This window comes from Doryrhamphus excisus, chromosome 19 (assembly GCF_030265055.1).
Source record: "Doryrhamphus excisus isolate RoL2022-K1 chromosome 19, RoL_Dexc_1.0, whole genome shotgun sequence".
NCBI lineage: Eukaryota > Metazoa > Chordata > Actinopteri > Syngnathiformes > Syngnathidae > Doryrhamphus > Doryrhamphus excisus.
The window spans coordinates 5,400,501-5,424,395 of record NC_080484.1 but is presented as its reverse complement, the minus strand read 5'-3'; the positions used below and the strand labels follow the sequence as shown (position 1 = coordinate 5,424,395).

The 23,895-nt window shown below is 40.2% G+C and overlaps 1 protein-coding gene across 5 annotated transcripts; it reads right to left on the bottom strand.

Moving 5' to 3' along the window:
- Window positions 1-140: 140 nt before the first annotated feature.
- LOC131106755 (calcium/calmodulin-dependent protein kinase kinase 2) lies at window positions 141-23,497 on the bottom strand. 5 transcript variants are annotated; one of them, XM_058056137.1, is made up of 18 exons: window positions 23,401-23,497; window positions 23,215-23,325; window positions 20,441-20,743; window positions 20,025-20,342; window positions 18,533-18,580; window positions 15,035-15,088; window positions 12,533-12,584; window positions 12,322-12,455; window positions 12,198-12,234; window positions 12,072-12,093; window positions 11,885-11,973; window positions 10,598-10,797; window positions 10,419-10,472; window positions 10,265-10,338; window positions 10,113-10,200; window positions 9,914-10,045; window positions 6,885-6,970; window positions 141-6,786 (listed from the first exon to the last, which is right to left on the bottom strand). In XM_058056137.1, exons 3-18 carry the CDS (start codon window positions 20,678-20,680, stop codon window positions 6,714-6,716), a joined length of 1,701 nt encoding a protein of 566 aa, XP_057912120.1. In that variant the 5' UTR covers window positions 20,681-20,743; window positions 23,215-23,325; window positions 23,401-23,497; the 3' UTR covers window positions 141-6,713. The 5 variants fall into 5 exon arrangements, with proteins under 5 accessions (XP_057912120.1, XP_057912123.1, XP_057912119.1 ...); XM_058056140.1 differs by having other exon boundaries at window positions 6,857-6,970; window positions 23,215-23,481; XM_058056136.1 differs by having other exon boundaries at window positions 23,215-23,480.
- Window positions 23,498-23,895: the final 398 nt, after the last annotated feature.

The window sequence follows — 23,895 nt, the reverse complement described above, 5'->3', positions numbered from 1 at the left end:
AATGGCCTCTCATATAAAAATGTAATATATATATATATTTTTGTCCCACTTTCACCGCATCGTTTCAACAACAGATAGTCTTTTTAATATTTTATTTCTGCCTGATCTGATCTAGCATGTTATGTTATATTATGTTATGCTATTCTATTTTTTTTCGGAACTCTTTTTAATGTTATCAGATTTATCATAATTCCTTACATTTATCTCCTAAAATGGCCTCTCATATAAAAATGTAATATATATATATATTTGTCCCACTTTCACCGCATCTTTTCAACACCAGATAGTCTTTTTAATATTTTATTTCTGCCTGAACATAAACAAAATATGCAATTTTTTCCCTAAAACGTATTACTACAATGTATGTAAATTAAAGAGGTTCAAGTCCAATGGAGAGCTTGAAATGGTACAAAGGTGTAAGTTAAAAGCGGTAAGTCACAATGGAAGAGAACTAAACCATCTTAACACTAAAAATGTTGTTTTTCCTCCAAAATAATAGGAGTGTTCTAAAACTTTAGACTGGTCTGTACATCTTCTATAAAATATACCATACATATGATGCATATGAAATAGATATACAGTATATTGTTGTTAATCTTCACCACCCCGGATTGTTATAACAGGTTCAGATATTAAGATGTAAGTTTCTGTAATCATTTCTAGGTTCAAAAATAAGCTTTTCCCCCAAAATGGAATATTTACTGTGAGGTTATTACAGCCTTGATCTCACTAATTGATAACATGACATTGATTTTGATGTACAGTTATCCCTCATTTATGGCACTTAATTATTTCCGGACCTGGCCGTGACGATGACGTTCACCAAGTAGGACTCCTTATTTATAAATGGAATGTGTTGATAGTTATGGCATAGAACACCTACTAATGTGTTTTTTAAACCTGATTAGAGCCTTCTAGACATGAAATAACACCCCTATAGTCACCTTTACACTTCCAATATAGTAGACATAATCAAGAAAAGCCATTTAAGGCAGTTAACCTTAGAGGGGAGCAGAATTGACGGGGGACAGGAAGTGATGTCAGGGGTTCAGAGTTGAAATAATTTTTTTTTACTTTATCAGAGCCCTGTAGACGTGACATAACACCCCTATAGTCACTATTAGACTCCTATTTTTCAGTGTTTACTCCGGATTGCACAACTTTTATGCTCCAGATGGCCGATAGCTCGCAAGCTAACAAGCTAGCGAGCTAACCAGTTAGCCCCTTCAGAAAGGGTTTCAAACGGAGTAGGGAAGCTGGACAAAGTAAGATGCCACTTACCACTTCCAGACAGAATAGGAGAACCGAGGGACGACTGTATTATTATTTTTCTTACCCTTAGGTCCCAAAACATCCCTCTGATTGAATCAATGATTATGCCCATCCCTAATACCTTTATACCTTTTTTTTGGGAGGGGGGGGGGGCATGTACAGAAGGTGAAACAAAAAGGGCTTTGACGAGAGTGAAAATTGAAAAAGCTCAAGTAGAACTGAAATACAATAAAAGGGCAACTCCATGAATAAAAGCATGTGTTTGTGTTTGCAATGAATACTTTCTTCATATGTTGTCTGCAAGTAGGGATCCCACATGGATCCCATATAGATCAACTGTACATTTTTCTGTTGATTTAGGGTAATTGATTTAGTTGCACAGGGCCCTTCCTGATTTCTTATTTTCGTTACACTAAAACACAACTGAACACAAAATACTGTTTTTAAATGAATAAAATGAATAAAAATCCAAAGCTATACATGGCCCAGTGTGAAAAAGTGATTCCCACCTACAGTTAATACTAAGTGGTTGGGCCACCCTTAGCAGCAACAACTGCAATCAAGGGTTTGTGATAACTTGCAATGAGTCTCTTACAGCCGTGGGGGAATTTTGGACCTGCTGGTGTGTTTTTGTATCATGGTCCTGCTGCAGTTTGAGGTCACCGACAGATGGTCGGACATTCTCCTTTAGCAGCAAAACAGCCCCAGACCATCACACTACCACCGCCATATTTTACTGTTCAAAAAAGTTCAACTTTTTTCAACTCAGACCACAGAGTATTTTCTCAAAGGTCTTGGGGATCATGGTGGATGCTGTTGTAGGGTCTTTTGTGACCTGTTGGATGAGTCATCGATGCGCTCTTGGGGTTATTTTGGATGGCCAACCACTAATGGGAATTCATCACTGATTCATGTTTTTGCCACTTGATGATACTGGCTCTCACTGTGGTTTGCTGGAGTCCCAAAGCTCGAGAAAATGGCTTTATAAACTTTTCCACACTGATAATTCACAATTAAGTTATGTTTTATTAAGGAAGGGCAATACATTTTTCACACAGGGTCATGTAATTTGGATTTTTTTTCCTCCCTTAATAATAACAACTAAGTACTGCATTTTGTGTTCAGTTGTGTTGTCACTAATATTTACATTTGTTTGATGATATGAAACATTTCTGTGCGACAAAATAAGAAGACAAAACAAGTAAAGATATAATCAGTATCATGTCAACAAGATAGTTAAATTGCACAGTGACAGGTACGTAAGCCTATGGATGTGATATCCACTCCCCAGTGGGACAAAAAACTGCTCCAAACTAACCGCATTGCTTGTTTGTTTTAAAAACAAAAGGTCTCTGTGGTAAAAAGTCACATTTGGAATCCGAAGCCCAGAAGCTAGGCGGATAATTCTGTATAGCTAGCTAGTTAGCAGCAATCATCAACAGCTAATCAACGCGTGTAAAGAAGTGGAGCATGAGGTTTGAAGGGAGTGATCAAACACACTGGCACGGATTGGAGTGCTGATCATGTTTTTTGGGTTTTTTTTTGTTTTTATGGAAATCGTCCGATCCTAATGAGAAGAAATATTCACATGAAAAATGTCTCCAATATAGTCATGTTTTTATTCAACCCTTGAAGAAGATAGTAAGTATGTATATTTGTGTCGCATGCTGTGACAATACAGTGTGTGTTTGTGTGTGTTTGGCATGCATTGTGACGTAGGATTATACAGTATATAAATATCATACATACAGTACAGCAGGTCAACATGAATATCTGATTGGTAAATGTATGGAAATGAAAATACTGATCCAGCAATTGAAACATTCAATTGTTTTACCTTCACCTCAGTCCAAGATTGAAATAACCACGGCCAGCTTGTGCAGCCTATTTGGAATATCACATCAATATCATCTCGTTTTATTTATTATTATTATTATTATTATTTTTATTTTTGCATATTCTCACTCTTTTTGTGCTCTACCAAGGAGCAACAGGTCGGGGGGGGGGAATTAAAAATGAGTAAGTTTCTCATAACTTCACTACTTTATTACTGTAATATTTTGAGTTTGGAAAATTAAAATTAGGACGATATTCACATAAAATTAGTATTGTCAAAGTATTATATTCTGGTAAAATAAAGCAGGACCTATTATGATTATTTTTTGTCCCTTTGTATTGAGTTGTGGACTCCTATAGAGCAGTTCCTATAGATCTTACGGAATCTGCACCTATTTCCGCGAAAACAGTCTGTTTTAATTTATTCCACCAATTAATTTATTCCACAATGAATTTATTCCATGCGCCCAAGTGCTCAGGAGGACGTCTGGTCTTGTGCTGCTAGGTGTGAGGCCAACTTTTATAGTTGATAAACAGTATAGGAGTTTATCTTTTTAAGCATACAGCTGTATGTGTTGGATCCCGAATCCGATCCGGAAGAAGAGACTGGATAGTCCCAAGTTACTTCAAGACGTCTCTCCATGGTAAGTAGCTTTAGCATTTTAGCGTTTTTCTCTTTTTTCTACAGCATTGCTAACGTCTAATGTGGTAATGTGGGTTTTAGGTGAAAATATTTTGAAAACTCCTTGACTTTATTGTTGTGACTTTGGAAAGTGAAGGATTCCATTAAAGTATTAAAAGTATTACTGTGAAAAAGTTTTCACATGACATTACCACTTTATTCTCATGAGATTAAAACTTTTTTTTACTTGATAATATTATGACTTTATTCTCATAATACAACTTTATTCTTGTAAAAGTGACCTTTTTTCCTCTTTACGTCTACTATTAGTATTCAATATTACAACTTCTTATTCCTTAAGATCCCAACTATATTCTGGTAAGATTCAGATGTGTTTTCTTTTTAAAAAGTTTATATAATAAAAATATTTTAAAAAATTATAATAAATAAATAATACCAACTAATATATAATTATAATTTTAATATATATTTATATATTATATATAATATTTATTATAATGTAAAATTTTAGATTTTATATATATTTTTCTCATGAATTTTTTGTTCTTGTACGACAACTTTTTCCCCCCAGGTTAAAAAATATATATATCCAAATTATTATTTTTAGATCTACCCCTTGTAATATTCCTTGTAGGTGCACTAAAATAATGATTAAAGGAAGAAAAGAAAGAGGAATGCATAGTTCTCATCTTAAACAAGAACAAGACAAATGGAGGGTGGAGAAATGTGCAAGAAACTTAAATAAAAATCCCTTTTTTGTATACATTCAACATCAAGCAGTGCTGACGTACAGTAGCGGCTGTGTGGAAGCATTGATTATATGATCAATATTCTAGCATGTTGATTAGACACCTCCGGTGATGAACTGCTGTGATGAACTTGAAAAGAAGAAGTTGGTTGGAAAGTCCGCCTCCACATGGCACATCTTTTCTCTACATTTTATTTTTTTTTAGATATGTCATGCATAGATTTGTACAAAAAAATCCCTCATCAAAATGTATTTAAAGGTTCTTTACATATAAAATTCAGCTTTTTTGGTGTCTTTGCAAACAAGATCAGTGCCTTCTGAACATAAACGACACAAAACGTATTTTCACCTGGAGATTGGAGAAGAGAAGTTAGGAGGAATACAAAGACCAGCTATCGATTATACCTTCATGGGGTGATGTTACTTATTGACATGATTGATCAGCTTTGCTAAAATATGTTATATACAGTATTAGCTGTAATTATGTTCTACATCGCGGCAGGAATCATTTCAGGAAGTGACGTCATGGCGGTGACACAGTCATCGTAGCCGACATCGATGTGTTACTAGTTTTCGAGGAGGAAGAACCCCCTCGTAGACCCACCACCTACGGGGGCAAGCATAAGGGTCCGGTGCATTGTGTGTTGGGTGGTGGTCAAGGGCGGGTGCATGGGCGACCTGGTCTTCGGCGGCCAAATCTGGCTCATGCCTCCCGGACGCCTCCCTGGTGAGGTGTTCCGGGCATGCCCAGCCGGGAAAAGGCCCAGGGGCAGACCTAGGACACGCTGGAGGGACTATGTCTCACAGCTGGCCTGGGAACGCCTTGGTGTCCTCCCGGTGGAGCTGGAGGAGGTGGCCGGGGACCAGGAAGTCTGGGCTTCCCTACTAAGACTGCTGCCCCCGCGACCCGGACCCGGGTAAGCGGAGGAAAATGGATGGATGGATGGAGGAGGAAGAAACATTTGGCAGAAGATGGACTTAAGCCTTAAGACATGGAGATAAAGATTGGTATCGGAATGTTAACACGACGAATAGTATTCTTTTTCAAAATGAAAGTATCCTTGGGCAAAGATACTGAACCTCCAGTTCCTCCTGATCAGTCGTCATCAGTAAATAAATGGAGGTGGAAAAGCACTATGCAAGTGATTTTTTAACATTTACCTTTTTAAACCTTCCACTTTTGTGAAACAAACAAACTTACAGTATCACTTAAATACGTTGAACATCCAGCAGCAACACAACATTTTCATATGACTACTATTTCTATCAAAAATATACCGAACCAAGTCAACTAGCTATACTTCGAGATGCTATTGTTTACGCTTTAGCAGATGTCACTTCTGGAAAGGAGGCTGAACAGCAAGCGAACTCATCATGTGTTGCACTATAAATGTCATTTTTGACAATTTACTGTTTTCTTTCAAAAATGTAACAATGTAGACGGTAATTACAAATAAATAAGCAATATTGGGATAGGCTCCAGCATGCCTGCCACCCTCATGAGAATAAACGGTATAGAAAATGGATGCATATATAAGCAAAGTTGATCAATCATGTCAGGGACTCTTTAAAGATTCACCAGAAGCACCTTGCAAAAGATTAAGAATGTTCACCTAGCATGTTGGAGTGATGGGGTGTGATTGTTCACAAAGCACTACACCTTCATTAAAGCTTTCTATTCTTCGTAAAAAGGTTCAAATAGCTTATAAAGTCACCAGAACACGTGCACTCAGTAAACAGTCCATCCCTTTTTGTTTTTTTTAGCGTCCTTTGAAATCAAATATATTACAAGATGGGACACAAGCGGGGAAACGGTTGAGTTTTTTTTTTTGTCGTACTTAAAAGTGATGAAGACTGAGAAGGTCCTCCCTGACTTCATAAAGTGTGTGCTGTTGTCGTACCTGAAAGTGTTGTCAAAAAGGAGACCAGACTACGGCGGAACACGGAGTGGACGCCTGAGACTGAGCATGCTAACACCAGAGAAGCATGCAAAGATAGGACAAGGAGGAGGAGGAGCCTCTCCTCCTGGAATGTTCCCACAGTCTCGTAGAAGGAGACGATGTCCTTAAATGTCCTTGTCCCCCCACACGGCCATGCCATTTCCACATATAGGCAGCGTACAGTACAGTACAGTACAGTAGGTGTGAGTTGAACAGTAGAAAAGTAAAGGGGTGTCGGCGTGGCGGGAATAAAGGATAAATCCAACCTGGCGCATCAGGAAAGAGCTTCGTCTTCTCCCACATAAGGAAGATCCACGCTCCTCGTGCTGTCGCCAGGCTGCTGTTTCCTATAACAAAAACAGCAATGATGCAAAGAGACCAGTGCTGAAAGTATTTTTTGGTTTTAATTGAAAGTACTTTTCTGTTTGCGGCGTAAAGTCCTTACGTCTGTAAGCTGCCACAACCTTCTTTACGACCCCAGTCGAAGGGGTTCCCGAAGGAGCGCTTCCTCAACATGGTTCTCACCAGGATCTGAAAAAAGTTTTTTAAAAAATACATTTAATAACGCTACAGGGTTTTTTTTACATTTCCCCCCTCTAGTTTTCTTAATTTCTATTATTTTTCATTGATATTAATTCATATATTCATGTTTGTATTTTGCATTTATTTAATAATTCCTCAAAATGTATTGATTTATTCATTCATTCATGAGGGTCCTCATGAGGGTCATGGGCGTGCTGGAGCCTATCCCAGCTGTCTTCAGGCGAGAAGTGGGGTACACCCTGGACTGGTGGCCAGCCAATCACAGGGCACATATAGACAAACAACCATTCACACTCACATTCATACCTATGGACAATTTGGTGGTATTGATTTATCTTAATACTTATTGAATATGTCACTTTACAAATAAAAATAAATTACAAACGTGAAATGTTACAGTTTATTTTTAATTTTAATTATATTTACATGAATAAATTATAATTTTTTAATTAATATTTAAAAAAACTTGTTTTTTTAAAGGAAACTGTTTTCCTTCATTTATTTCTATATTTAATTTATTGACTCTTCTTTATGGCAGAGATTTTATATTTATTTATATTTTGTATTATTTTCATAATTATTTTAATGGATTATTTAATTGTTTAATTTGTTATTGATTTTATCTTTTATTTACTTTAAAGAAGATAATAATAATAATAATAATAATAACTGTACTTTATATATTTTACATTTCTTTTTATTTCATGTTTTATGGCAGATGTTCCAATATACAGTGCATCCGGAAAGTATTCACAGCGCTTCACTTTTTCTACATTTTGTCATGTTACAGCCTCATTCCAAATTGTATTAAATTAATCTCTTACCTCAAAATTCTACACAAAATACTCCATTATGACAATGTGAAAAAAAAAATTTTTGACATGTTTTGAATTTATTAAAAATAGAAAACAAAAAAATCACATTTACATAAGTATTCACAGCCTTTGCTTAATACTTTGTTGATCCACCTTTGGCAGCAATTACAGCCTCAAGTCTTTTTGAATATGATCCCACAAGTTTAGCACACCTATCTTTAGGCAGTTTTGCCCATTCTTCTTTGCAATAAGTCTCAAGCTCCATCAGGTTGGATGGGAGACGTCTGTGCACAGCCATTTTCAGATCTCTCCAGAGATGTTCCATCGGATTCAAGTCTGGACTCTGGCTGGGCCACTCCAGGACATTCATGGAGTGGTTCTGAAGCCAATCTTTTGAGATCTTGGCTGTGTGCTTCGGGTGGTTGACCTCAGGCTGGGGCGAAGGTTCATTTTTCAGCAGGACAAGAGCGCTCTGGAGCAGGTTTTCATCCAGGATATCTCTATATATTGCTGCATTCATTTTTCCTTCTATCCTGACTAGTCTGCCAGTTCCTGCTGCTGAAAAACATCCCCACAGCATGATGCTGCCACCGCCATGCTTCACTGTAGGGATGGTATTGGCCTGGTGATGAGCAGTGCCTGGTTTCCTCCAAACATGGCGCCTGGCATTCACACCAAAGAGTTCAATCTTTGTCTCATCAGACCAGAGAATTTTGTTTCTCATGGTCTGAGAGTCATTCAGGTGCTTTTTGGCAAATTCCAGACGGGCTGCCATGTTCCTTTTACTAAGGAGTGGCTTTCGTCTGGCCACTCTACCATACAGGCCTGATTGGTGGATTGCTGCAGAGATGCTTGTCCTTCTGGAAGGCTCTCCTCTCTCCACAGAGGAACGCTGGAGCTCTGACAGAGTGACCATCGGGGCCTTGGTCACCTCCCTGACTAAGGCCCTTCTTCCCCGATCGCTCAGTTTAGAAGGCCGGCCAGCTCTAGGAAGAGTCCTGGTGGTTCCAAACGTCTTCCATTTACAAATAATGGAGGCCACTGTGCTCATTGGGACCTTCAAAGCAGCAGACATTTTTCTGTATCCTTCCCCAGATTTGTGCCTCAAGACAATCCTGTCTCGCAGGTCTACAGACAGTTCTTTTGACTTCATGCTTGGTGTTTGTGCTCTGACATGCACAGTCAACTGTGGGACCTTATATAGACAGGTGTGTGCTTTTCCAAGTCATGTTCAATCAACTGAATTTACTGTAGGTGGACTCCAATTAAGCTGTAGAAAGATCTCAAGGATGATCAGTGGAAAAAAGATGCACCAGAGCTCAATTTTGAGCTTCATGGCAAAGGCTGTGAATACTTATGTAAATGTGATTTCTTAGTTTTCTATTTTTAATAAATTCAAAAAAAGTCAAAAAAAAACTTTTTCACATTGTCATAATGGAGTATTTTGTGTAGAATTTTGAGGTAAGAGATTAAATTAATACAATTTGGAATGAGGCTGTAACATGACAAAATGTGGAAAAAGTGAAGCGCTGTGAATGCTTTCCGGATGCACTGTATGTACCACACCGCTAAAAAAAACAAATGATATTATGTTTTTTATTAATTTAATTTAATATTAAATTAATGTATTTAATTTGATACATATCTCTGTGTGGAGTTTGCATGTTCTCCCTGTGCATGCGTGGGTTTTCTCCGGGTACTCCGGTTTCCTCCCACATTCCAAAAACATGCTAGGTTAATTGGCGACTCCAAATTGTCCATAGGTATGAATGTGAGTGTGAATGGTTGTTTGTCTATATGTGCCCTGTGATTGGCTGGCGACCAGTCTAGGGTGTACCCCGCCTTACGCCCGAAGACAGCTGGGATAGGCTCCAGCACCCCCGCGACCCTCGTGAGGAAAAGCGGTAGAAAATGAATGAATGAATTTGATACATTTAATATGCTCTCAAACCTCCATAATAATTAGAGCACAGAATACATCAAATTAAGTCAATTGCATGAACGTAATAGAACATTAAAATGAAGAGAAGTGTGTTAATAATGACAACAAACTCCTACTTGGACGGTCCATCACTCACTGGGATAAAAAGTAAAAAGTGAAGTGACAAGCGTTTACCACTGTGGCCAGGCTGGGGATGTGTTTGACGGAATTCTCCACTTCCTCCTCCGTCACCTCAATAAGCATACAGCAGGCGTCGTCTTCCGGAGGGAGGGGCTCGGCGCCGTGCCGGGTCACCCACGGGTGCACCTGGAAGACCAATCAAACGAATAAAAAGAGCTGAGTGCATGAAAGAAGAGTGAATGTTGCAGCTTACCTTCATCTGTGGAATGGATATTCTGCTCTCTGGATTCTTGTCCAACATTTTCAGCAACAAATCTTTGAGGTCATCTGATATGTCGGCACTGTTAAGACAGTAAGAGTCACGCTTGGGAGTAAAAAAAAAAAAAAAAAAGTGTAGAAACTGACTGTTCTGGTAGCTCCACTGGCAGCGTTTTGATTTTCTGATGCAGGCTGAGGATGCGCTCATCCATAAATGGACACTAAACATAAAGACAAATAAAGGTGTTGCTTTGAGGAGATTCGTAGAAGAAAGTGAAAGTTTATTGAAAAAATGACTCACCACTCCAAAGACAAAGCAATACAGCGTCACACCCATGGCCCAAACATCCAAAGCCTGCACGATTCATTGGAAAAAAAAACACTATATGAGAGTATTGACAAATGGAAACCGGGAAATGCCTTGTAGCACCGCCTAGCATCTCCAGAGGGCGCTGACAAGCCAGCTGACTTTGACTTCACCTTGCCGGAGAAGTTCTTCCTGGTCTCTGACAGCGTCTCGGGGGCGAGGAAGGCGGGAGTCCCCACGGTGCTCGTCAGGAGGGCGTCAGCCCCCTCAAACTGGTTGCTGACGCCGAAGTCGGCGATTTTGATGTGTCCGTCCTCACCCACCAGCAGGTTGGAGGGCTTCACGTCTCTGTGGATGATCCTCTGATAATGTACTGCGGAGATGACATACAGTACCAGCTGTATCAGCAGTGCAGACATGAAATAAATATAGAAGCATCAGATATGTCAGCTTTCATATAGAAGATGTGGATGTGGCTACAGTGATACATGAAGTAGAATTCTTTATATATAAATTCAATTTAGTAGTAAGGGCATAGAGAACCTGCTTACAACATTCTATATTTTCTTTTTTACCCTTATTAGAGCCCTTTAGACATAAAATAACACCCTGTGGTCAACTTTACACTCCTATTACCCAATGTAGTAGGTGTCGTACTTAAAGAGCTTTACAAACTGGCAAGAATAGATGACAAGAGACAACATCCCCTGATCTGAACCCCCATCTGGGCAAGGATGGGGGCAAGAACATCAAAAGAGAAAACAAGACAAATAGAAGACATAATATAGACTCACAGAAGCTAGCATTGCTCATTTTTTGGCCCTTTTTATTGAGTGACTCCTATAGAGCACAGAAAGCGTTGTAGTTCTTGCTAATCTGCACTAATTCAGCTGTATTTCTTTGGATTTCATGCTTCCAACGAAAACGTTCTGTTTTAATGTATTCAACAGTCCAGTCTGAAATTGACAAATTCCGTACGAGCCATTGCTAGCAACTAAACAGAGGAGCAGAGCTTGAATAGAACGGAGGAGTGCAGAGAGCTTATCTGGCTTACACACACGCCCATACAAGGACATCCGCCCCTCTGTGACATCACAAAGGGGCAGTTTTACCACGCCTTTTGAAACGCAGCGTTTTGAGCCATCCTAAACTTCTTTCAGGGCTCACTTCCAAATGCACAAACCTCATTATCTGAAACATTGGCATGGTTTAACACCAGAATATAGAAGATATGTTGTATTTGTTGTCTAGCTTGGAGATTGTAGCTGCTGAATCAGCTACTAACTAACTAACTAAATACACACACATTGGTGAATGTACTGTAAATGAAGTTTTGGTGTTAAAATACGGCTGCTTGAGAGGTTTTTACACACCGGGATGCATCCAGGCATCATGTGTTAATGCTGTGTTTCTGTATGTAATGGCTCATGTAAAGATAACAGGATGTCCGTGGAACTCACAATACTCAATTCCCCTGAGCAGATCCTGGAAATAAAAGCGAGCCTGGTCCTCGCTGAAGGGTTTATCTGTCGGCACCTCCATCACCGCCCTGGATAGAGACACACACACACACGCACATGCTCAATTAGCAATCATAACTAATGAGATTGAAGCATTTCCAGTGTAGTGACAATAATAGAGGCTTACCCTTGTTTGACCAGCTCAAACACTGTGACACAAACACAAATGTCATTAGTAAACGACAATATTCATTATCGTGCATGTGTATGGCGGACATGTGTGCAAGAAAAAGGCTTTCTGGGCACAACGTACCCATGTACAGATGGTCCTCACTGGGGTCATCCAAAACCTGGCACACGATTCACACAAGAGACGGAAATGAAAACACGCACACACACACAACATCAAGGCTTATTACAGGATTTTTGTTCTTCACCTCTACTAGCTTCACCACATTAGGATGGTCCAACTTCTTCAGTATGGCGATCTCCTGGTAGACCCGTTCCAGGGGGCCTTTAGGTTGCGGGGGGCCCTCGGGGTCCGCCTTGGCTCCGCGAGGAGGGGGTCGTCCTGGTGACGGTTTAGGAGGAGGAATTACAGCACAAAAATGGCGGCGAGCGTTTCAATGTTGATGGATGCTAACTTACGTGGGAAGCCCGCCTGCCGCATCAGCCGCTTCTTGGACAGAACCTTCATGGCCTGCAGGGATTTGGACGGCGAAACACATTATTAGGATTAGGATTATTACCATTTCTAAATAATGATTATAATAAATACATTATTTAGTACAAACTATTGAAATTTTTGCAATAAATAATAATTATGAAATTATCATAAATAGTATTTCAATATAATTATTAGTGAATAATTATGTTTCCCAAGCCGCAGTGGGAAGTCATCATCACATCAGTGATAAGGAACATCAGAAAAAGCTCAGACAGAGAAAACTAATATTGGCTGCTTGACTGTCGGAAAGATCATTTAAGTATAAAGTGCTAATGAATGCTACAGAGGTCAGGGAGTCGGTGCACTGTTACACCTGAACACCCGAAAAGGAGGTCCCAGCCAGGGACGATATTTAAAGAAGGCAGAACACATTCTGTTGTTGCAACACCCCTTCCAGCGTGCAAAACAGTATATACAGTGAAGAAAATAAGTATTTGAACACCCTGCTATTTTGCTATTTCTCCCACTTAGAAATCATGGAGGGGTCTGAAATTTTCATCGTAGGTGCATGTCCACTGTGAGAGAGATAAACTAAAAAGAAAAATCCAGAAATCACAATGCATGATTTTTTAACAATTTATTTGTGTGATACAGCTGCAAATAAGTATTTGAACACCTGTGTATCATCTAGAATTCTGACCCTGAAAGACCTGTTAGTCTGCCCATTAGAAGTCCACCTGCACTCCATGTATCATCCTGAATCAGATGCACCTGTTTGAGGTCGTTAGCTGCATAAAGACACCTGTCCACCCCATACAATCAGTAAGACTTTAACTTGTAACATGGCGAAGACCAAAGAGCTGTCCAAAGACACCAGAGACAAAATTGTACACCTCCACAAGGCTGGAAAGGGCTACGGAGCAATTACCAAGCAGCTTGGTGAAAAAAGGTCCACTGTTGGAGCTATCATTAGAAAATGGAAGAAGCTAAACATGACGGTCAATCTCAATCGGAGTGGAGCCCCATGCAAGATATCACCTCGTGGGGTCTCAATGATTCTAAGAAAGGTGAGGAATCAGCCCAGAACTACACGACAGGACTTGGTCAATGACCTGAAAAGAGCTGGGACCACCGTTTCCAAGGTTACTGTAGGTAATACACTAAGACGTCATGATGTGAAATCATGCATGGCACGAAAGGTTCCCCTGCTTAAACCAGCACATGTCAAGGCCCGTCTTAAGTTTGCATATGACCATTTGGATGATACAGAGGAGTCATGGGAGAAAGTTTTATGGTCAGATGAGACCAAAATAGAACTTTTTGGTCATAATTCCAATAAGCGTGTTTGGAGGAAGAAGAATGAAGAGTACAATCCGAAGAACACCATCCCTACTGTGAAGCATGGGGGTGGTAGCATCATGCTTTGGGGGTGTTTTTCTGCACATGGGACAGGACGAGTGCACTGCATTAAAGAGAGGATGACTGGGGCCGTGTATTGTGAGATTTTGGGGAACAACCTCCTTCCCTCTGTCAGAGCATTGAAGATGGGTCGTGGCTGGGTCTTCCAACACGACAACGACCCGAAGCACACAGCCAGGAAAACCAAGGAGTGGCTCCGTAAGAAGCATATCAAGGTTCTAGCATGGCCCAGCCAGTCTCCAGACCTGAACCCAATCGAAAATCTTTGGAGGGAGCTCAAACTCCGTGTTTCTCAGCGACAGCCCAGAAACCTGACTGATCTAGAGAAGATCTGTGTGGAGGAGTGGGCCAAGATCCCTCCTGCAGTGTGTGCAAACCTGGTGAAAAACTACAGGAAACGTTTGACCTCTGTAATAGCAAACAAAGGCTACTGTACCAAATATTAACATTCATTTTCTCAGGTGTTCAAATACTTATTAGCAGCTGTATCACACAAATAAATTGTTAAAAAATCATGCATTGTGATTTCTGGATTTTTCTTTTTAGTTTATCTCTCTCACAGTGGACATGCACCTACGATGAAAATTTCAGACCCCTCCATGATTTCTAAGTGGGAGAAATAGCAAAATAGCAGGGTGTTCAAATACTTATTTTCTTCACTGTACGTGACGTATCCTAATCACAGTGGACTGTGTTATGTTACTAAAAAGAGTTTTGTAACACATCCTTCCAATGACTTCCTATGGGGACATTTGATTTTAAATGATAATAAATGTATATTAAATTATAGCCAATGCTCTCAGTTCTTAATATGGTGGTGATATAATGAGACAATGTGCCGTGCGGTCCCCGTAATCTGCACTTCGCAGTCTATCTGCATCACACGGTTTAATGAGAACTGCTGTGACGATCATTGCACAGCAACCTCGGAAGTTGTTGCAATGATGTCTTATTACTGAACTGGTGTGCACACACACACACACACACACACACAGCGTTGCATGTACACTTAATGTGACAAGTGGGCTCGGTTATTAGAGATATTAAGAGGAACGACGACTCACATAGTACGTGTCGTCGTCTTCGTTGTAAGCCAGCTTGACAACCCCATAGGAGCCCTGGAGTTTTAAGGAGGGGGAAAAAACAGCAATCAGAGAATATCATACAAAAGATGATATACACAAACATGGAGGACGTGAGTGGGCTGATGGCACGCACTCGTGTTGCACCAGCTGTCTCAAAGCAACAATAGACAGCATTTGCGTCGTCTCTCCCTCTCCCTTTCAATTTTGATTTCAGGCTAATGAAGGAAATGGGATGGGGGATTAATTCCGTGGCACTCCCACACAGAGCAGAAACGAGGCTCACTTACATGCCTGAGGGAGAGAAATAGCTTCTAACTGAGAGGAGCACATCAGAGAGGCTATGTTGTCGTTATACTTCCTGGGGGAAGGTACGCTCAATTGTAGGCTCTACTGTTACGTATCTGTGTGCAAAATAGATTAAAAACGTGATGGTGCAGAGTTGATTGTATATTCATCGTATAAATGCAATGCAGTACTTGGCTGCAACCTGCAGGGGCGCTCTTGATGTGAAGACAGTATAGATTATTAATTGAAGAGCTCATTTGCAAACAGATAGCCGTCCCTCATCACTTTGCACTGTGAATGTCATTATTACTAAATTATGTTGTCGTGTGGTTGAATATGGCCTATTATTAGTTTAAAGAAAACAATTATGCATATTCAAGAAACAATACAAGCACTGGATGTTTGCTAAATACAAGGATGAAGAGCCAGATCCTTGAACCAGTCATGATGTGCTATATATATCACTATATTGATGGTTACTATGGTACCCATTATGTCATTGTATGGTCATACAACCTCGTACTTCGGTATGTGACAAAAACATACAAAATAATAATAATTAATAATCACAATAAAAATAAATACATTATATCAGACAGTCAGGAAGTGAATAAATGTAACAGTTATTGATTGTAAAAGTACCAAATGGAGGGGTAGGATTTAATAAGCTTTGATTCTTCCTACTCCTTTTGGACATGTGGAACTGTGAACTGATTATGTGATGCACTCAATTGTAACCTGATTGTATTGATGTGCAGTACTCCACACTGGTCACTAGGTGTCAGTAATGTTACATTGAGTAGACCAATGGCCACTACAGGAGCATTGTACAGGACAGTACGTAAACAAAGATGTTAACATGTGTGAGTCTATTCATTCATTTTCTGTGTCGCTTAGAGTCAAGAGTGTTGGGCGAAAGGTAGGGTATATATCCTGGACCGTTCGCCAGCCAATCGCACGGCACTAGGCCACTGTGCGGCCCGTGTGAGCCTATATAATGTATTTTTTATATACATACTGAATATAGACTACCGCTCAAAAGTTTGGGATCACTTGCAAATTTCTTTGTTTTCCAAAGAAAAACTAATTTTCGTGCATTTCACAAACAATTTTTACCATTTCACAAACAATTAAAATGAATCAGATGATTTTCAAAGAAGGATGTACATTTTTGCATAGAGGCCTACTATCAACAACTGTCAGTCCTCTGCATCAATCTCCTGGTATGGCTGCTAATCCAAGTTCATCATTTTATAAGGCTAATAGATTATTAGAAACCCATCTAAAAATCTAAACTAAAACTAAAATCTCTTACTATGCTGTTAACTACTCCCTTCAGAGAGCAACACAAACTGGGTCTAACAAGGACAGAAAAACGATGCACAACTGTGCAAGAAGACAAATATCTGAGAGTGTGTAGCTTAAAACAAAGACGCCTCACAGGTCGTCACCTGGCAGGTTCACTAAATAGTAGCCGTCAAACACCAGCGTCAGTATCAACAGTGAAGCGGTGACATCAGGATGCTGGACTTCATGGCAGGACTGCCAAGACAAAAAAACATATCTCAGACCGGCCAAAAACATTTCCAAGTGATCTCAAACTTTTGAGCGGTAGTGTATAATATACTGTGAGACATTATGTGTTTATTATTATTGACTGGGTAATAGGGGTGTAAAGGCGACTATAGGGGTATTATTTCATGTCTAGGGGGCTCTAATACTGCTTAAAAATATATTTGGAAGGCTGTAAAACATGTTTTCTATGCTCTAGCTACAAAAATAATACATTTATAAATAAGGAACCTTACCTCGAGGAAATTCATTTATCATGGTCAGGTCGACTAATGACTTACCGCGATAAACAAGGTTTCCTTTATTAGACGTTTTATCCAACTCTGGTCTGCTAAACATTACCTTCAACACACAATATACGTATATATTTGTTATTATTATATATTTTTTAATAGTTTTAACATGGACGAGTAGTTAGCATGTAGACCACACAGTCAGGACATCGGGAAGACCTGGGTTCAAATCTCCGCATCTCTGTGTGGAGTTTGCATATTCTCCCCGCGTGTGGGGGGGGTTTCTCCAGGTACTCTAGTTTCCTCCCACATTCCAAAAACATGCTAGGTTGATTGGCGGCTCTAAATTTTCCATAGGTATGAATGTGGGTGGGAATAGTTGTCTATATGTGCCCTGTGATTGGCTGGCCACCAGTTCAGGGTGTACCCCAGCTGGGATAGGCTCCAGCACCCCCTAGTAAGGATAAGCGGCATAGAAAATGGGGTGGATAGTTAAAAACATTTTTGGCCATGTAAATTTTTTAAAATCAATTTGTCAAAAATAATATTTTTCCCCAGTAAAAAAAAACCTTTTAAAAAGACCAGTCGTCTTACATTCAGGGGTCAGATTAAAACATGCAAAAACAGGTGGTGCCAATCATCTACACCTCTAACCAGTCGTTTTTCTTCCAGTCACTCCCACACACATACAGGTGACGGAGACCTGAAGAGAATAAAAAAGTGTCTGACGGGTTTTTAGCAAAACAACAGAGGAGAGCCGCAAAGCAGCTATGAAATAGAACATCTTTATTACTATTGATCACTGACATTTCCCAAAGGATTGCAATCTATTTGTGGTGATGCGTTGTCGGGGGGGCTAGATGACGTTTAGATGTGTAATTTGCGTATTGAAGGCTAAAAATGTTACACTTGTTTTTCTAAGGTCTTTGTATCAACATTTCAAGTCTTTCTCATTACCTCATATGTCTTTTTGCTGGTTTGCCATTTTTGCTGGGTCTTTTTTTAAATTATTTTCTTATATTTGTGTCAGTATGGTAATTCCTTGTCTACATCAAGGAAACGTAGTCTAACGCCTGTCCCTACATTCTATCTTTAATTAAGTCACACACAAAAAGAATCCACAGTGCCTGGCACAACCCTCGGAGAGCACCTATTTATACCGGCCTCTCATCAATCTTGCAACTCTCTGGTGGGCCGTCTGCTTTGCACACACACACACACACACACACACTCAGAAAGGGAGAGAGAATAGGAAATGAGGACATCCGAGGAGAGGATATCAGGCAGCGCATTACACATCCTGGTTGATGAGCGCTAGCGACACTTGACAGGCATGTGGTATGGAGCTGGAGGGGAAAAGTGACAAGGGGAGCAATCGGGACGGTACCTTTCCAATCTCGTCTTTCAGCTTGTACTGGTTGAGCTGAACGCAGTCCTTGACGAGCAGCCAACAGCAGAGACGGGTGGGGGGGTGTGAGACAAGACAAGAAGACGCTTGTTATAAAATGTGCTTGGCAAGGACATCATATCAATCTCCAATTTACCTCCCCGGAGTTACAGCTCAGTAAACTCAAAAGAAAAAGTTGACAGAATCATTATCTGCTTATTATGCGGCGTGTCATACAGTAGGACGCATCTTTGAAGACTCTTTTGTCCTGCGGTATGAGCGGGTGCTGCAGTGAAGAATCTGAAGCCAGACTACAGCACAGAGGGATACAGTGACGAAGCAAGCTGCTATTTTTAAAATATAGCATCGGGGGAAAAGTGTGGCGCTGCCAGCTCACGCTGTACGACGCAGAACAAACTCTACATTATCTGCTCGTTGACTGCCAACGACTGGGTGAGGACGTCTCGGCTAAAAGCTAACCAAGGTCCGTCTGCTACCTTCTACGTCTATGGAGACCTTACCTTTCCTTACCTTTGCATCCACAAAGCTCAGCTTTCACTACTGGCAAAGCTTGAAAAACAATATTTAGTGCTAATTAGTACAGATGTGGGGGTGTCTAAATCGATACACAAAATAAAGTATTTCCTCAAATAGTGGCTCCAATAAATGCTGCACCTAAAATCAGGGCCAGACGTGCTGTACACTTAAATGCCGTAAAATATTTTTTCCCCCCTGACAGGTGGTTCGACTGGGTGGCTTACCTAATTGCCGTTACTATGGCAACAAAAACACCACCTGCACAGCAGATGAAGCGTTGGTAAAGATGCCAGTGGGATTTAAAGACAAAACTGCTGCTGCATATGCCCAAGAATGTCTATTCTATTCTATTGCAAATATAATATATATATCAACTATTAGATACAGAAATTATATATATATATAATATATATATATTATGTATGTATATTATTTGTATTATGATTATTTATTTCTGAAAAACACAAAGAAAAATGTTTAATAAATATTTTTGTTATTATATTAACAAATTATTATTATTATTATATATATAAAAATAAAAAATATCTGACTATATATTCTACTATATACATAAAATTATTTCAATTATTACAATTAAGTATCATTTATTTCTGAGAAAAAAGCTTAAAAATACATACAAAGTAATAATTTAAAATGTTACTTATAATATAAATAAATACATACATACATAATAATTAGAAAAAATCAATTGTGAAACCAAAATGAATGTTATTTGCAATGGGAGCAACAAAACTCCACTTGTAACAGATGCCTGGTCATCTCTGCAGTTAGGTAAATAAATGCCACCCGCCACTCTAAGAGGAAGTATGATATAGTACTTAGTATATAGTATTAGTACTCTATGAGTAGTAATGTAGTACTCTGTGATATAGTATGTAATCATAGCTGTTGAAATACACGGGCAGAGGAAATGAAGCGCAGTATGTGCCCATACCTGGAGGTCCGTGATGGAGACGCTGTGGGATTCCACGGTGGGCCGGCGGGGTAAACGTGGAGAAGAGTGGGGCGATGTGATAGGGGAGTAAGGTAAAGACGGGTAAATGTAGCGGCCATTGAGTCCCGGCGACCCGCAGGGTGACGTGGTCGTGTGCGAGCGCTCCTGCAGCGACAGCTTCCTGTCCGACAGACTCAAGCGCGCTCTCTGCTCCTCGCCGGCGGGCAGAAGGGCCTCTGAGCGACGCGCCGTGTGGGAGAGCAGGTCACAAGACTGGGTGGGGAAGGGCGGCGTTTCAGAACTGTCCATTTCCTCCACCTGCGATGTGAGGAATTGCATGTGTGAAGAATACTCGTTAAGTCCAACTTTAAAGGTAAGGTGATGTGATGTGAATGCATGTCTGCTGGTTGTCTTACCTCCTCCTCATCCCCTTGCCCTCCAGACGCTCGGCTGCTGGGTTCGCACTCTGTGACAACGATGAGGGAGTCCATGGGGTCTGGTGAGGGCGTCTCAGAGTGGGCGCTCAGCGGCGGTGGGGGACAGCTGCACAGCAGATCGGGGAGCAGCTTCGAGGGCTGCGTCATTGGAACATGACCGCCGCGGGAGCTGGCGGCGGGCTCAGCGGAGGGCCAGGCGCTTACATGACAAGGGAACATGGTGCCTCTCTGCAGACACTAACAACTGCTCCATCAGATGGGAACCTCGGGATGGGTTGATGCCTAAAAGCAAATACAGCAGGAAATAGATTTCTCACCACATGATGTTTTAACACACAGGGTCGTATCTGGACTACATTTCCTTCAATTACTCAGTTGCCCCTCCCGAGTCAGCACGATGTCGTGATAAAATCTCCTGACCCCCAAAAAGACCAATGTTTGGAGCGGAATATAAGACGACTGTTCATTTTTAAGACATGGTTTTGGAAAATCTTATTTAATGACCATATCAAAAACAGATCACGTGGATGTGTAGAAAACTCGCGACCCTGAATATAAGACTACCCGTCGTTTTAGACTCTTTTGTCCCGCATATACTAAGATGACCCTGACTATACAGCCCCTATTTTTTAAATCTGGTTTTAGAAAAATATTTTTATGACAAAATCGAAGGTGAGTGGAGCAGCGAAACCATAAGCCGACCCGTCATTATCAGACCGTTTTAAACCCAAATGTAAGACGAGCCCTTAATCGGTTTTGGAAAGACATTAAGTCTATATTATGTATGAATCTCTCAACACCAAATATAAAATGGCATTACATAAAATGTCAAAATATAATAAATGACAAAATATAAAAATGTCATTTTCAGACTATTTTGAAACAAATATAAGACCAACCTTCAATTATTAAGACCTGCTTTCTGGAAAAATATTCTTGCATGACAAAATGAAAGACAAATTGGTGAGATATGTACTGCATATAATTTTTGACCCTGAATATAAAACGATCTTCAGTCTGTTTTGAACCAAATATAAGACATTTCATTTTTAAGATCCAGTTGTCAAAAAAAAGATGTTAAAGACAAAATAAAAAACAGGTTGAGTAGATTAAAGTTTTTTACCCCAAATATGACACCACCCATCATTCTCAGACTGTTTTGAGACGAATATAAGACAACACCTCTTTGTTAAGACCCACTTTTGTAAAAACATTATTTCATGACTAAATCAAAGACAGATCCAGTGGGTACGTACGAAACTCCAAACCCTGAAAATAAGCTGACCAGGCTGTTTTGATCCAAATATAAGACGGCCCTGAGTATAAAGCAGGAGTTACATCCCAAAATACAGAATCTACGGCTATCATGACCGGGAGAACCAGAGCCCACAAGTGGCTAGCATGTTGGACACACAGTCAGGATATCGGCAAAACCTGGGTTCGAATCACTGCTTGGGCATCTCTGTGTGGAGTTTGCATGTTATCCCCGTGCATGCGTGGGTTTTCTCCCACATTCCAAAAACATGTTAGGTTGATTGGCGACTCTAAATTGTCCATAGGTATGAATGTGAGTGTGAATGATTATCTATATGTGACGACCAGTCCAGGGTGTACCCCGCCTATTTCCAGAAGTCAGCTGGGATAGGCTCCAGCATAACCCCACAACCCCAATGAGGTGAAATACCAGCTGCTGTACTTAGCATCGTCACATATAACAAGTCAGCTGACCTTCAATGTCAAATAGAGGAAGGTTCATGTACATCCTTAAATGCAAGCATGCAATCCTAAAGACCTAAGATACTGGACATGTATAACACACGGATCATCTGGATGAGGAGGATTCATTAAGAGATCAAAGGGGGCGACCCTGAGAGTGAGCCACGCAGCCGTGGACGAGATAAGCTGCTGTAAATGGACGGATGAACATCCTTGATCAACTTAAACACTGGCACACAACCACATCCACAGTACATGCAACATATAGCAATATAACAGTATATCAACAGTATATTTTATTTGTAGGAAAAATAAACTAATCAAGAATATTAATTCATAATATTAACATTTGAGGTTGTGGACAAAAAATATCAAAATTTGCTATATTCTTCTTACATTTTTCTACATAGAGGGCTGATGCTCTCTGCAGTTGAGTACTGTACATTAAGACCTCACCACTAAATGAGGCAATATTGTTGTTGTTTTCTACTTTCCCTACAACTGCACCATTGACTGATCAATTAGCTCTAGTTTTGTGCAACCATTCCATATGAAAGTCTTCAATTCTCCCACATATCATGTAATAAGTTATATCATTTCATCACCGGCTATACAACAAAACGCACATCAGCTGCTTAGTAATTAATTAACAGTCTGCAATCAAAATAAACATAAGTGTTTGCATGTAAACAATGGTGTAGTTGCAGCTGTTTACCATACGGTGATGCGTTCAATGTCCTCATCTTGCTCACGACCACTTCAGGTCCAATCATACACATTCCGGCTACGCTACATTGACATGTTAAGCGCTTCAAGTGATTTGAGGAATGATAAAATGTATATTGTTAGCAAAAAAATATGTTAACGATGTTAACCAGCAGGCTAACTTTAGCCCACTCAGCTAACGCTAGCAGGTACAGATGTTATGACAAGGAGGCGAGGATGCTACGGTGAACGTTCGAGTAATGACGGTTAAGTAAACTGTGGTGGTGAATAAATAAAAAAAACAAACACTTATAGAGCAGATAAAAGCTTACCTTAGCGTGTTATTTTAGAATAGAGACGGGAATGCTCTTCGGCGGTGGGAGATGTGACAGCTAGCTTACCCAAGTGAAACAATGTAGCGCTGATGTGACGGAGCAAGTCTCCTGTCTCACGACAATGTTGGTAAAATAAGAGGACAATACCGTGTACTTTAAGACTTTCAAATCAGCGACACCCACCAAGACAGAGAGAGTTGGCATCCGCACAAAATGTCGTTTATCTTATGACCTAAATATTATACTTGGCTCTTGGGAATCTCCACTTCATTTAATGGGCCACTGGCGCTCCTAGCGGCGCATCGGGGAGCTGCAGCTGAATCTCAGCTAAAACGCCCCAGTTTAAAATGATTTTACTTAGACTGGATTGAAGTCTATTGAGCAATCACACCTAACAAAGATTGGCGAATAATTACCGCATTTTACACTCGTCTGCATGTGGAATACCAGGAAGCTTGTTTGACTTGTAGCTCCACATTCCACACCAAATTTCCTTGTACAATTATGGAAAAGCGAGGTAAACACCATCGGAACAGCACAAAGTAAACATTTTGTGATGGTGAACATTTCTTTTAAACGTTGTGTTGTTCTCAATGTGGTCTAATCAACTGTTTTTATGGGCAATATTTTTTTTTTAAGACCTGCAGGCAACAAATGGCTGCTGTGCCAGACATCCCC